Source organism: Larus michahellis, chromosome 4, assembly GCF_964199755.1.
Source record: "Larus michahellis chromosome 4, bLarMic1.1, whole genome shotgun sequence".
Lineage (NCBI taxonomy): Eukaryota > Metazoa > Chordata > Aves > Charadriiformes > Laridae > Larus > Larus michahellis.
Window position 1 is genome coordinate 31,612,741 of NC_133899.1, and position 13,870 is coordinate 31,626,610.

The 13,870-nt window shown below is 36.7% G+C and overlaps 1 protein-coding gene across 5 annotated transcripts in view; it reads left to right on the forward strand.

The window, feature by feature from the left end:
• NUDT14 (nudix hydrolase 14) overlaps positions 1-13,870 on the forward strand; it is a 60,603-nt gene that overhangs the window by 22,367 nt on the left and 24,366 nt on the right. For all 5 annotated transcript variants that reach the window (XM_074583789.1, XM_074583790.1, XM_074583788.1 and 2 more), the window contains one exon: positions 5,714-5,757. In XM_074583789.1, coding sequence (XP_074439890.1) covers positions 5,714-5,757 — 44 coding nt within the window. The remainder of the gene's footprint in view (positions 1-5,713; positions 5,758-13,870) is intronic.

The window sequence follows — 13,870 nt, forward strand, 5'->3', positions numbered from 1 at the left end:
GACATAGGGCAGCCGCTTTTAAAATTATAAAATACTTAAATAAGGCAAATAAGATAGGAGAAGCTTTAAGCAGCTTTTGGGTAAGCATCGTTTCTGCTTCAGTCACGTGTTGTCTGCCCAGAGCTCATGACAAGAAGTCATTTAAATCGGTGCAAATCCAACAAAAATTTTGATTTGCTGCATGGTCTGAACTCCCAACAGAGTAACTACAGGAAATCTGTTACTGTAAACCTGAGTGTTGAGGATTTATTTTAGACACCCTTGTGTGATGTTGTGAAACAACTATTACATAGAGTTAAAGGAAGCATTTAAAGAGGTTTTTTGAGTGTTCTTGCCCCTGTTACACTAAAATGTTTTCAGTTTACTCTTCAGAATAAAACTTTTAATAAAATCTAAGAAGTGTAAACCCTTAATTACGTGTGTTTAAAATATATATGTAATACAGTTGGCATGTAGGTGTTTCAGAAGCTATCAGTTAATGATTTTATACATAGAACAAGGCAAACTTCTCTGTGCAGCTGCTGGACTTTAGCACGGGGTCCTTGAAAGGAGACAGTTCAATGCCCAGATAAGCCTTAACCTTTCTCCTCAGGTAGCCAGCTATGATATAGTGCTTCTATATTATGAGAAATAGTGGATAATTGTTTCACATTCACCATCTCCATGTCATATATGATATTACAGACTTCTGCGATGTCAGCCCTTAGTGTGGCACTGTACCTAAGGTTACCTTTAGCTGCATGGCATGGCCTGCTGCACTACTATCCCTTTCTCTTCTCATTCTTTGGGAGGGTCCTTGGAGATGGTCCGTGAGGAAAATCTGTCTCTCTAAACATCTGTCTACATCTGTCTCTCTAAAATTATGTTTAAGTACTTATTCTCTCCATTTGCAAAAGCCACATCTACAGAGAGATTGGTGTGAGTCCCAGCAGGGCTGTACACAACAGTAGAGACTACAGCCGAACTGAGGAGGGTTTGGTTTGTTTGGGTTGGGGTTATTTTGAAGGCCCAGAATAGTATCAGTGTAACGCTGAGTATTGATGCTTGCGGAGACACGTTTACCTGATGTGTGAGCTGTTTCAAGAGCTGGGTGCTGCCCTCAGGGAAAAGAGGAAGGAAGGCATTCAGGCTGCCCCAAATGGAGACTGGAGGGAAACTCCCAGGCGACTTGTTTCAGAGCATGTCCAGCGTCTGTCACATGTGGAGCACACCCAGTATCGCCGTAAGACCGGTGCCAGTGAATGTTTCTTCCTACGTCGTTAGCATAGCATGGCCTTTTTATATGCTTCATTGGCTAGCCTGGGCTAAGTCTTAGGGGAGTTTCTCTAGTAAGCAAAAGTTATCCTTTGTGTAGGTGTCCTGACAGCAATTTGACCATGTTGTTCAGGTATTGCCTAAGGTAGTGGAGGAAAGCAGAGGAGAGCGATATCCCTGGTGCAGTGATTCTTAAGGCATTTTAGACAGAGAGAGTGTAGGTGGGGAAAAAGAATGGTATTTTGATTATAGGCTGCAGACAAATCTAACTTATCCGTAACAGACAGTGTGAACAGGTTCCTGCCTATAATTATGGCAACGTGCAGGTGCAGGAAGAGTCTTAGGAAAACAATTCCAAGGATGGACGGAGGACAGAGAATGTGGAGATCAAGTATGGGTGGCATCATAAACAGCTCTCTGCTGGTAGGAGCCACATCTGCTGAACTTGCATCCACTGTCAACAGTTGTCAGAGCAGAGAGCTCTTCGCAGTGCATGGTTGTCCTGGAATCACTTGAATAAAAGGGATTGAATTCTCCTTGTGCAGACGGTCAAGCTGGTAGCATACTGTTGTAATTCTGACAATTCTGTAATTCTAACAAGTCATCAATGCCATTATCAAGTCAGTGTTGTAGACAAGATGAGCAGGACTTGTGACATGCTATTGCACATTCAAATAGTATGGAAATGGCGATTTGTGCTTGCTTTTTGGGATGGGGGGAGAACTTTTTAGAGTTGCCTTTTTGAGGGATTGTCTTTTGACACTTTTCAGCTCATCAAAGGCTTAGAAAGAGTATTCTGGGGAAGCATTGCTGTATGCTTCCTCTGTTCTTAAATTTTCCTTTCACTGTTAGAGACACGATACTAGGCAAGATGGACATCTCATCTGACCTGATACGGCTTTCTTATGCAATTTGTGCTTATGTAAGTAATCTGTCTTCTGTGTAATATGAAACGAAGTTGTCTCACATGGTGCCTCTCCTGAAATACAGCTTTATTAATTTGCACTTACTATATGCACTAGTACAGCATTGCAACATCACAGAACCTGATCACTGAGCACAGAACTAGAGTGTGATTACTTTGTGATTAAAGATTTACCAAATCAAGTATGTGTTATACAAGGTAGTTGCAGGATCAGAATTGCTATTCTGAACAGATAAAAAATAATATAAAATACTTTTGACATATTTGTCTTTATAAAACATCACAGGACACATCTATTTGAAGAATAATTTTTAAATCCTTCTCAAATGTAATAATATACTTCTTTCTCCTCCCTGTCATCAGTGTGTAGACCTACCAGTGATCAATTATACCTCTCTCACTTCATTGAGAGATACTTTGATTGTTCCTTATTAGATATTAGAGAATGGTCTATTTTATAATAATGTAAATGTATATGTTTATTAAAATGAAGAGTGTCAAGCGTTTGGTAGAGCTTTTGTATTTCACAGAGATAATTCTCTTTTTTGGGAGTGACGTTGACCATTGATACCTTTACGTCTTTCCAACTATCTGTGGTGATAGGAGAGCATTGTCAAAGGCCGGGATATGTGGAATGGAATGGTTTAACAAGTAATCATGGCTACTTGGCTTTTAAAAGCATGAATCTTGATCAGTTTCAGCAATTAATATTTTTGTCTTAAAGATAAGATAGGGATATTACATACAGCTTGATATAGTTGGTTAGAAACTGGTTAGAATTAATGTTCTGTAAAGTATGTAAAGCAGCATAAGAACCATTGGTAACTGTTTACATGCTATTAATAATTAGCAACCTTCATACTAGTCTGTTAGGAAAGAACCACGCATTGGGTACAACAGAAACTCAACTCCATACGGTTGGGTTCAAATTACATTTGACTTGGACAATAGGGCATGAATGGGGCTCATTTGAGTTTCTGCCACTATAAACAATGAGATGTTGGAATGTTTCATTTGTTTATTGATTTATTTATTTGGACAGGTGCAGGTTGATCATAAGAAATATTTTTTTATTCAAATATAAGCAGAAAATAGCTTAACAAACATTGTCCACTCAGAGTGTATGATGATAACCAACATCTTGAATGGACAGACTCAAATTAATTTAGCCTGTAACTGGTTTTGAATTTGGATCTTAAACTAATCAAATCATATTCTAAAGAAAGTGCTTTATGTGCTGTCCAACCACTTAGAAAATAGAAAATATAGATTTTATTTTCTGATTAGTTTCTTTTTAGGTACTAAGTTCCTTCTTTTACCTTCTGTTAAAAATTATATGCACGTCTGTGAGGTAGATTCTGTTAATGCTAATGGGGCTTATCCTTGAGAAGAGGTCATTCATGTCTGATGGATCCCATCTGGAAGAGGATCATTCTCTAGGGTGTAATTTTCCTCAGCTATTTGAAACCCTTTCATAAGTGCTCCAAAGCAGTCAGGTTCTATAATTTGCAAAATGACGGCAGGAGGAAAGAGCCAGGAAGATTGTTGCTGGGATCATACATTAAGAAGTAGCATCACAGGACTAATAGCCTAAATTAATGCAAGGAGAGCCTTGATTCAGGCTTTTTTGTCCTCTCCATCAGCTGGACACCCGCATTTCTCCCAAGTGGACACTACAAAGGGAGAATGGATGATGGTAGCACATCTTACCGTTTGGGGCAGGGGAAGGTTGTAATGAGAAACAACATGAAGGAACATGCAGAAGACATTATTCTTGGTCCTCAGTTTCCCAACTAACTCATGTTAAATAGAAAATTGCACAGCAATCTGCAAACAAGAGAAAAATCCCACAAATACATGTCTTACAGGTAGAAATAAACCTACAAAAGGATTAGGCAAACCTTAGACTTCTAATACCTTAAATTATCTTACCACACAATATAGCCTATGCTATTAAGTTCAAGTGTTGCAACTATGTGTTTTGTCATAGTCCTTGCAAAGTTGTTCCTCTGTTTCTCACCAGGTGGAACGGATTGGATATATGCTCATCTTGATAAACAACGGCTTTAATTTTTCAGCTCATGCTGAGAATTTGCTGTCTTAATTTCTCTTTCAACATTATATTGCATTTAAGCATCGACAGAGCTTCTCTTCTAATGCATGCGTTTGATTCCTGTCAATGCTAACAGAAGGTATGCACAGACACCAATGGAAGAGTAGACTAGAGTTTCTCTTGAGGTGAACAACTGTTTATAATTAGAGTTGTGGGAATGAAGGAAAACCCAGCTAGCAAGCAAACAGTCACTCTTCCAAAAAGCTTGGTAAACTCATAAAGCTCAGGAGCTTAATCACTGAACCAGAGTGCTTGTTATCTAATCCCCACCAGCTGTTGTGTACTTGGTAGCCATGACATCTGTAATAGAGCTGAAGGGCCTGTCTATATTGGTTGGCACCTTTACCCACCAACTGAACTTGATTCTTCTTTTATTGCTCACATTTACCTGCTTTAAATCATTAACCAACTGTTGCTCAGGGTTTGATCATCCATTTAAGCATACTTTATAATAGAGATCTTGTGCTTCTTTTCACATTAAGCATATTTTAGGTATGTAGATTTTCAGCAGGTCTAGTTTTTGCCTTGCTAATAAGAGAAAGGTATCAACCAAAAGAATTTCCTTTGGTTGCATAGTAATTCCTTATATAGACTTAAAACTGCCCTTAGAGTAAAATTTGTTGAGTTGTATTTCAGCTGAAAAATACCATCACACTTCTAATAAGCATTTCTGTTAACTGGTGTGTATGAATTGATAGAGGTGATTATAGAAGATAGAATATGAATGTAAGCAAGCGTGTATGTGTTCCTTATAACTGCGGAAGAATTCTTGTTTTCAGGGATTGGTTTCAGCTGTGCTGTAGTGGGTGTCATTCTTTTGACATAGCAGAGGACAGAAATGGGCCCAATTTGAGAAAAGAATCCATTTTAAGTCTCCTAGTGAGTGCTGTGACTTAAAGCCTAGTGTTTGGCACTATCCTCATCACCACAAGCAGTGCAGAGTAACAGCTGTTGGGCCTTGTAAGGAGGTAGAGGGAAGGATGTCTTGTTCCAGGATCCCAAATGAGTCTAGTTAGGAGCTAAGCACTGAGCTCCTAAAACCGTTTTTGGACATGGAAGAACTTAGATCTATGGGTTATTTTACTGGTTAAAACTTAGCTGCTGATAGCTTCCTAGCACCTGAATGATTAGATTGGACATCTAAAGCTGATACTGTGGCCAAAATTGGCTGCGAAGACTACCACAGTTTTAAGTTAGCTGTCAGCATAATGTTGTGGATCTGAGATTTTTTAACTGTCCTAAGACAGTTCTCAGTATCTATACTACTTACTGTCAAAATCCAGAATAATAGTCTCATAAATAAAACCAGCTATACTAAATTTTCAAAGAAATGTCTGTTAAAATTTTGTCAAATTTCATTATAGTCAGTTTTCATTTGGAATTCATCTTACTGATGGATCTATTTATTTTTTTTCTCACAGAATGGCACTAAGAAGTTCTGGGATTTTATGAGGACACATGACAGGTAACAGATGGAATCACGTTATTTCCTTTTGTCTTTATGTTGGTTTTTGCACTGTATTCTCTTCCATTGGTCAAATCTTGTTGATGTGGAGTTACTTTGTTTTCCTCCAATTTCCTCTTCAATTCTCACTTCTTGTATAATACCTGCAGCTATTCTACAAAAAATCTACTATTTTATGCAGAATTAGCAGAAATTATAAACTCTTCTTATGGTTTATTATGTTTTCAGTAAGTTTTTTCTGTGCTTGACTTTTCAAATATTAGTTTTGGCACGTGATGTATTGCACATTTTAATGATTACATAGAAGATGGAACTGAGTGTTTGGATTGTGGACATTTTTGAGTGTGAATATATCACCTGAAGGAATGACTCTGCCCCCCACATACTTAACCCTGTTGTTATTTGTGCTGTTAAATGGTCTAGTCCCACATGTGACCATATTCTCTCACCTGTGAATATATAATCCCAGGTATTGTCCTAATATAAAGACTGTTAGAAAGCAATATAAAGTTATGCTCGTACTGTTTGATTTTTTTTTTCCCCACTGGCAATTACTTGGAATAAGGTAGAGATTGTGTTTTATGTTTGAGCAAATCCTAGTATCATGCTAACTTTTTTATTTTAAACTTCTCTATCACTGCTATATAAGGTAGTTTCAGGCAAAGCCTAATTCAAGTAACTTTACAAATGCCTGAAACCTTTCAGGCCCTACATTCTGTACACGAAACCCCTCTCCTAAGCACATGGGAAGAAATGGATGGCCACCAACTTTGTTCTGTCTTTCCAATTGTATTTCTTCTATCAGGGAAGAAAAGCAGTTAATTCCTGACTTCAAACATCAGTTCATGCAAAGTTATAACAAATAGGATATATGTGAAACAGACCTAGTCTCAGAGTTACTAAATACTAAAATATTCTTATGTCTTTTTTTAAAGTGTAAATATTTAATGTAGTCACTGAAAATTCAGGTACTACAAGATAAAAATAAAGAGCAAAGGTAACAACTTTTCCCTAGAAAAAGCTTTTCTAAATCTATTAAATGTAAAAAATGTAGCAAAACACAAATAGCAAAAAAAATTGTGGCTTAAAACCAAAACCATTTTGAGAGATGTGTTATTCTTGTGTGTGAAATAAGTAGGAAAAAACGATTGCATTTTTGGAAATTTTTCTCCGTTGGAACCCTCTAAATCCTTACAGGCAGTCTTTGTGTGTGTAGGTACCAGGGATGGACATAAAGGGATAACAACACTTTTTATCAATACAAATATTAGGAAGGTAAAAGTTCCATGAAGACTGGGAAAAGAGATAGATTAAAAATGCCTGTACTGCTTGAGAATGAGGACAGAAAAGGGAGTGACATTTCAATACTGAACTTCACACTTGCTTTTGGAATTTGCCTGGAAGACAGTTCTGTCTTTGCACTGTGTCTATCCATATGGGCATGTGCCTGGATTTATGATTGCAGATACAAAGGCTGAAATGATAATTGATTGCTGGAAATTTAATATGTGCGCTGTACTTTCAAGCGAATGAATCCAGCCTCAAGTCACAGTGCTGAGAACATGACTTCCAGATGAATAATTTGTATTACTATTTTTGTTTAAACTTTAGATTATCGCTTTGTGATAATGTGTGAATATATGCAACTAACTGAGTGGGGTAAATATTAAAGGATCAGTTTTCCATGAACTTCTTGGGAACAGTATTTGTGAAGGACTTTTGTGGACATTTTTAAAATAGCTGAGAACATAACTGTATAAAAAGGCTACGGCCACATGTCATGCCAGTCATCTCTGGTCACATAACATTTGTTAGCTTCAGATGCACAACAGCTGCCATCCCAACTTATTAGTGACTACTGTTGAACTGTAGAATGTCTAATGCTCTTTCACAAGTAAATTCAATGCAACTTCTGATACCAAAGGTAATAATGTGAACTTTCTGTATAGGAAATCCATGGTTTTACATTAATTCTATCTGTGAATATGAAGCCAATTATTATCAGATAAATTGGTCAGGTTCAAAATCCCTTATAATGCATAAAAGTCCTACATTTTACTGTATTTTAATGGGACAGCTGTGAGGCTTGCTATATGGAAAAGTCATATTGTCTAGTTGCTGAAGATGATAGAGGACTTTATGCTTAGAAGGCTCTTAGAGGTTCATTACTCTTAATGAAGGATAAAATCTCGAAGAGGAGGGGTTTCCAGGACGCACGTCCTGTTGGTCAGGATTTCCTTGTAGGTATGTCTTCTTCAGGAAATTGTAGGTGTTTTCCATAATTAAGATCCCTTTTCCATAACACTTTTTCAAAAGTATTCAAAACTTATTTTAATTCTGAAAATTCTATAACACTGTTAAATGCTCTAACTGTTTTTAATAAGGCTGTTTACATAAATTGAACATACACATTGGAATGCCAGATCTGTAAAGTACACATATGTATGTATTATGTGTTTACATATAATTGATATGTTTAATGAATTTAATGATGCTGAATAAAAAAAAACCATTGTGCTAATCATATAAAACCAGACATTGAGCCTAACTCGTGTCTTTGTCTGTCATCCTCTTTCAGCAGCACAAGTAAATGTGTGCTTAAAACTGACTTCCTTGCTGTATGACAGTGAACTGAGAGCTTGTGTGCTGGGTTCCTTTGGGACCCAAGTGCTTGTTCTTGTTTCAAATGAGGTCAACATAAGCCAATATTCAATAGATTTGTATCAGAATATAGACTTGATACAGGAAAATATTTATCAGGAGAGATTAAGTTATTTTCCTATAAATTTATCCTTTCTAACTGTTCAGATGAACAGCTGATTAAATTATACAAAGACAAAAACATGAGGACTGCAGTAGTCATTTCATTTGCCTTAAGTGTGAGTCACCTTTTAAAATCTCACAATATATTGCAGTGGGACAAGATCCTTTAGCCATATGCAAGCTGGCGTAATACTAGCACAAGCTGAAATAGCAGAATTTTTGTTAGATATTACTCTTTTTTTTTTTTCCTTTTCCTTTCCCTTTCCTTTTCCTTTCCTTTTCTTCTTAGTTATTGCAGATCTGGACTTGACTCTGGAGCGTGTAGCTCCTGAGCTTTCTTAAGATCAAGACCATCAGAACTAAAGTATCAGTCCTAGAGTCACCTCTGCTTTACATCGTTTGTAATTTATCCTGAACAAATAATTGCTTACTGTCAATCCCTCCATGCCACTTAAAAGACACACACACACAAAAAAAGTTTTGTGCAAACTTATTACTGGTGACACAATAAACTGTTACCAAGGCAGATGTCTAAACCCTGTGCTGCCAAAAGTCAACTGAGTGTCAGTATAGACGAAAGATTCGGCGTTTCCTACCATATTGAGGTTTGAATTGTAACAGAAGGAAGAGCCAGGGCATAAAGACATAGACACAGAGAGTAGTTAAGTCCTGAAATGCTTTGCCCCTCTGGGCAAAGCATTCCCTGGAGAAATTCAAACCTTGACTGGACAAGGTTCTGAGAAATCAGACCTAACTTAGAAGTTCACCTGATTTTGAGCAGAGGGTTGGATCAGGTGATCTTCCAAAACTCTCCTCTAACCTGAAGGTTTCTATGATTTTGTAAGTAGATAAAATACTTAATGAATGTTACAGTTGCCATCTGACAACTGTCAAAAATTTGTAAACTTGTCAATAAATTTGTCAACTTATGAACTATTTTTCCATTGGAAAAGAACACTTCTACTACCGTTCTTGTCCTGCGGAGTTACATTTAAGTTAATCTTTCTTCGAAACATGCAGATGAACAATTAGCAGAGCTCATTGCAAGATTTTATTACGTCATCAGAAACAACGGTGAAGATTATTAAAAATGGATGATAAAAAGTAAAAATACTTGATTACTTCTTTTTGATTGTAATTATTTAACAAGTTTATTGAGGTGCTGCTCCGTAAATGTTACATAATTCTGGCCTGTTGTGTTAGGCAGTGACACACAGCAAAAGATGCTTTCTGCGGTTATTTTATGCAGTGCTTGCTTTTCTAACTAGTTTAATTTTCCTCTGAATACTCAGCTGATGTGTTTGCTCATTATTAAACATATCCGTATGAAAATCAAGCAGAGTGCAAGCAATGAAAATTTAACTGCAAGGTGTATTACAAGGTGTTTCTTAGACTTGGGTCTATTGGAACTAGTTAGCAATTTGTGGTGGTGTGATTTGCAGGGGGAGGAGTTGTTAATTTTTTTTTAAGGTCAGTGCTTTTAAAAATAAAAAACTTGATCAGGAGGACTCCTTTTTTGCTTAGCGATATGGTTTAGTGATGGTTTTTGTCAGTGTTAGGTCAGTGGTTGGACTGAATGAAGTGAAAGGTCCCTTCCAACCTAGACAGTTCTGTGATTCTATGACATTTTCCTTCTGCAAATTTATGGTGATTTTCTGTCAGAAATAGAAATGTACTAAGTATTACAAAGTAATCATCAATGCCTGTAACAAAAAATTATTCTCTAAAACCAGACTCATGTTCTAGTCGTATTCTCTCATCCTAATTTTGCTATATTTAGTACAGTAAGAGCCTGAAATGTAATACTTAAGTTTTACATTCATCTACTTTATAAAGCAATAGATCAAGATCGTTTCAGGTTTCAGCAACTCCCCTTAAACGGATTCAAGGCTTTTAAAAGGCATAATTTGGGAACAGATGAAGGTCACGGTACAGTCATGTGCTCACTTTTGTGCTTTGAGTAATAACGTTTGAGAACAGAAATATAACCATACCTTTTGCTAGTTGACAAGTAAAAGGACAGGTTTCCAACTGCATTGTGAATGGTTAAAAAGCAAAATTATGGCTACTTCTCTATTTAAAAGTATGAAAATTTCACTGTAAAGTACACTACATTTAAAAGAAAATAAAATTGAGAGACTGAATTGCATGTAAGATTGTTATGAGTTCCTCTCAACCCTGAAAATATCATGTGACAAGGAAAAGGCATTTGGACTAAAAAACTTATAACTCTGCATGGGCATTGAACCCGTTTTATACTGTGTTTTTACCTACAGAAACATGACACGGTGGCTCAGTAATAGTTCCTGCTTCAAAAATTCTTAATGGAAAAAAATGGTCTTTTCTTATCTCTTTAAAAAGAGGAAGAAATAATATTACTGCCTTATAAGATTGGCTTCTTTCAAGTAAAGAGATTAATTTATTTCACATTTAAAACAAATTAATTCCTAATTTAATTTAATCGTTTGCTCAGAAAAGAGGCTTCATACATTTTCTATTACAAAGAGGACTGAAAAGTGTAGTTTTCCATCAGGAGGGAGTTTGGAGGCTGAAGGGAACGAAGGCAATCTGCACCTTGGCGTGTTGTCTCCTGACAGGTACCGGCGCTGGGGATAAACAGAAAGAGGTTCTCGAGGCAAGTTAAAAATGAACATGTGTCAGAACAGGAAGGTGAATATACTCAACTGATCACTCTGTGCTCTGGAGTTACCTGGCCGAGCGCTGGCTTCTGCGCACCGCTGAAGTCGGGGAGCACGGCTGCGCAGGGGGGAGCGAGGAATGCTCCTGCTGAACAGCTGCGCTGGGAGCCTGCCGCATCCCGGCCATGGCCACGAGAGCTGGCCAGGTGATGGGTCTCTAGAGCCACACGAGTGGCCTGGAGAAGCCAGGGTTGCTATTCTGGCACGGTGGCTGTAGCAGGCAGCTATGGAGACAGGGTGGAAGTCATGTGCCCTGACCACATTATAGGAGTGGATTAAATTCCTTCTCCTATTTCATATGCCAGATCATTTGGGCTTTATGGAAACTTAATCCTGTATGTATTTTTCTGGTTTATGTCCTAGTGTATTATAAGACACCGTGAAATTTAACTCAGATGCTCCCTTTGTGCAGGAATTACCACAGTATCTTTAAAATGGATAAAATACAGCTTTTTAACATCTTTATAGGTAAAAAACCAAATAATTCTTGGGTGGCATGTGCCTTTTATGTGCAATGATGTGCTGTTGTGCTGTAAACCTTGTCTGTCTTTGTAACGTCTCCTCCAGGGTGTCAATGGTGTAGAATTTTCATTATTATCTTCAAAGATAGTGCAGAAGATAATGCACTGTTTAAAATAAACTGGATGTAGTTCAACAAACAACAAAAATGATGAAAAGTTTAGGGAAATAATAGCTGAGAGAAGGTAATGATGGCTGGGCATGTTCATGCAAAGGATAACACAACTGAAGAGAAAAATTACTACTTATCACAAAACTATAAAGGAATCTTATAAAGCAGGCTGGAATCATTTTAATTTCATCAGTAATCAATGACAGAACAAGAAATAGTGTCTCATGTGGAAAGTATTTCTTAAATTAAACAGTTAAGAAATCATTTTTACCAATAGGCAATAAGACAATCTAGGAAGGCATGTTTTGTAATCACTGTCATTGAAAACACTCAGGTCTAGACTTGATATCAGTCTATCAGATATCTGTGCTATCAAGATAATGGTATTTTTCCTGCTATTAGAAGGAAAAAAATTTAGTAGCCTATTAGTTGCCTTCAACCAAGTAATTACATGATTTGTTTGCATAAGATATTTGCAAATAAAATGCCCTTAATGCTTGTGTTTTTTTGGTTTTCATTTTTGTGTTTTTTTTTTTTAAGCAAAGGCTTGACAGATCCTCTGCTTATGTGCCAGGAATTCTGCAGGCGTATTCTGTCTTTTAAGATGTCTTATTATGTTGTTACCGTAGGATCCGATCTAAATAAAATCACCAATGAGGCAAAAATAAATGTATTTGATGCTGTAAAGTTAGCAGAGAAAAACACAAAATCGAAAGCCAAATGTTTAGATTCTCATTTCACCTTTTTAAGTATGTGATATGAAAGCACCATATAGCATATAAACTCTTTTCTGCTGTATCACTGAAATAGGGTAAAATGGCGATAAAATATTTATTGGGAAGTTAAACATTAGTCTAGTTTTAAGAACGGAATCCATAAAAATTCTTAAAACTAAGCAGGTACACAAGAATTTTGGCAGATCAGTCATAAATTTCTAAATACAGGTTTCTGGTATTCAGATTAGAGGCATCTTGTTTGTACAACTTTAGGGATTTCATTTTTTAGTGTTTGCAATAATATGCAAAACAAGTGGATGTGTTTATTCTCTTATAGTCACCGAAATCAAGAAAAGTCTTCCCTCTGCTTCCAGGTGGTTTTAAAATGTAATCTCTTCTGTCTGAAGAGTGCCAGAAGTTTTTACATGATCTAGAGACAGTAGCGTGGTCATGGCCTGCATTTGGAATTGGTAAAAATAATCTTACGAAAGCTAGGAAATGTTCTGTAATTGGAGTGCCTATAATTTTAGAATTTGATTTGAAAATATCTCTTGGAAAAGAGGAAAGTATTGAAACCGTTAATCTAGAAATGGGAAGATGAGGTAAAATGTGAACAACTGCCAGTTTCTCAGTCTATGTTTCTCACGAACGGTAGTGAGACTGTACATTTAGACCTGGCTTCATATTTGGGTTTTGGTAGGTAAGGAACAAAAGTTGCTCGTTTGTCTGTTACTTTAGGTAGGGCAGAACACTTGAGCTTTTTTTATTTTGTGAGCTATCCTTGAAACCGGATATTGTTTTAGAACTTTGTTTTTTGCCATTTGAGAATGGAGTCATACCTTTTAGATGGATTATTTATTGGTCTTATTATGTGATAGCATTTATAAATGGCAGTTTCACAAATAATTAGGAATTGGAACAAAAGCCCATCAGGCTGTGACATCTGTTGCACATAATGCTCACAAAGCTTTATTTAATCGAATAAGTTAGCATAAAACCTGAATTTATTTATTAAAATATTTTGTTGAAAGAATCCCATTGAGATGCAATGTGTCATTTCCAAGGGTATCCTGGGATACGGGCCAAGATATGACACTTAAAGAATGTTACTGAGAGCAACATGCTTTGATGTCTCATTTATTTTGCAGTTGAATTTGCTTTCTATTTTTTTCTTTGTTATATGAAAACAGGGTGCTGCGAGGATTGTTCACTCCAAAGAAGTTGTCCTGCATCATATTCTCCTGTTGAGCACAAATTACTACTTTACAAGTAGACAGAGATTATGTTTTAAAAGTGCATGTATA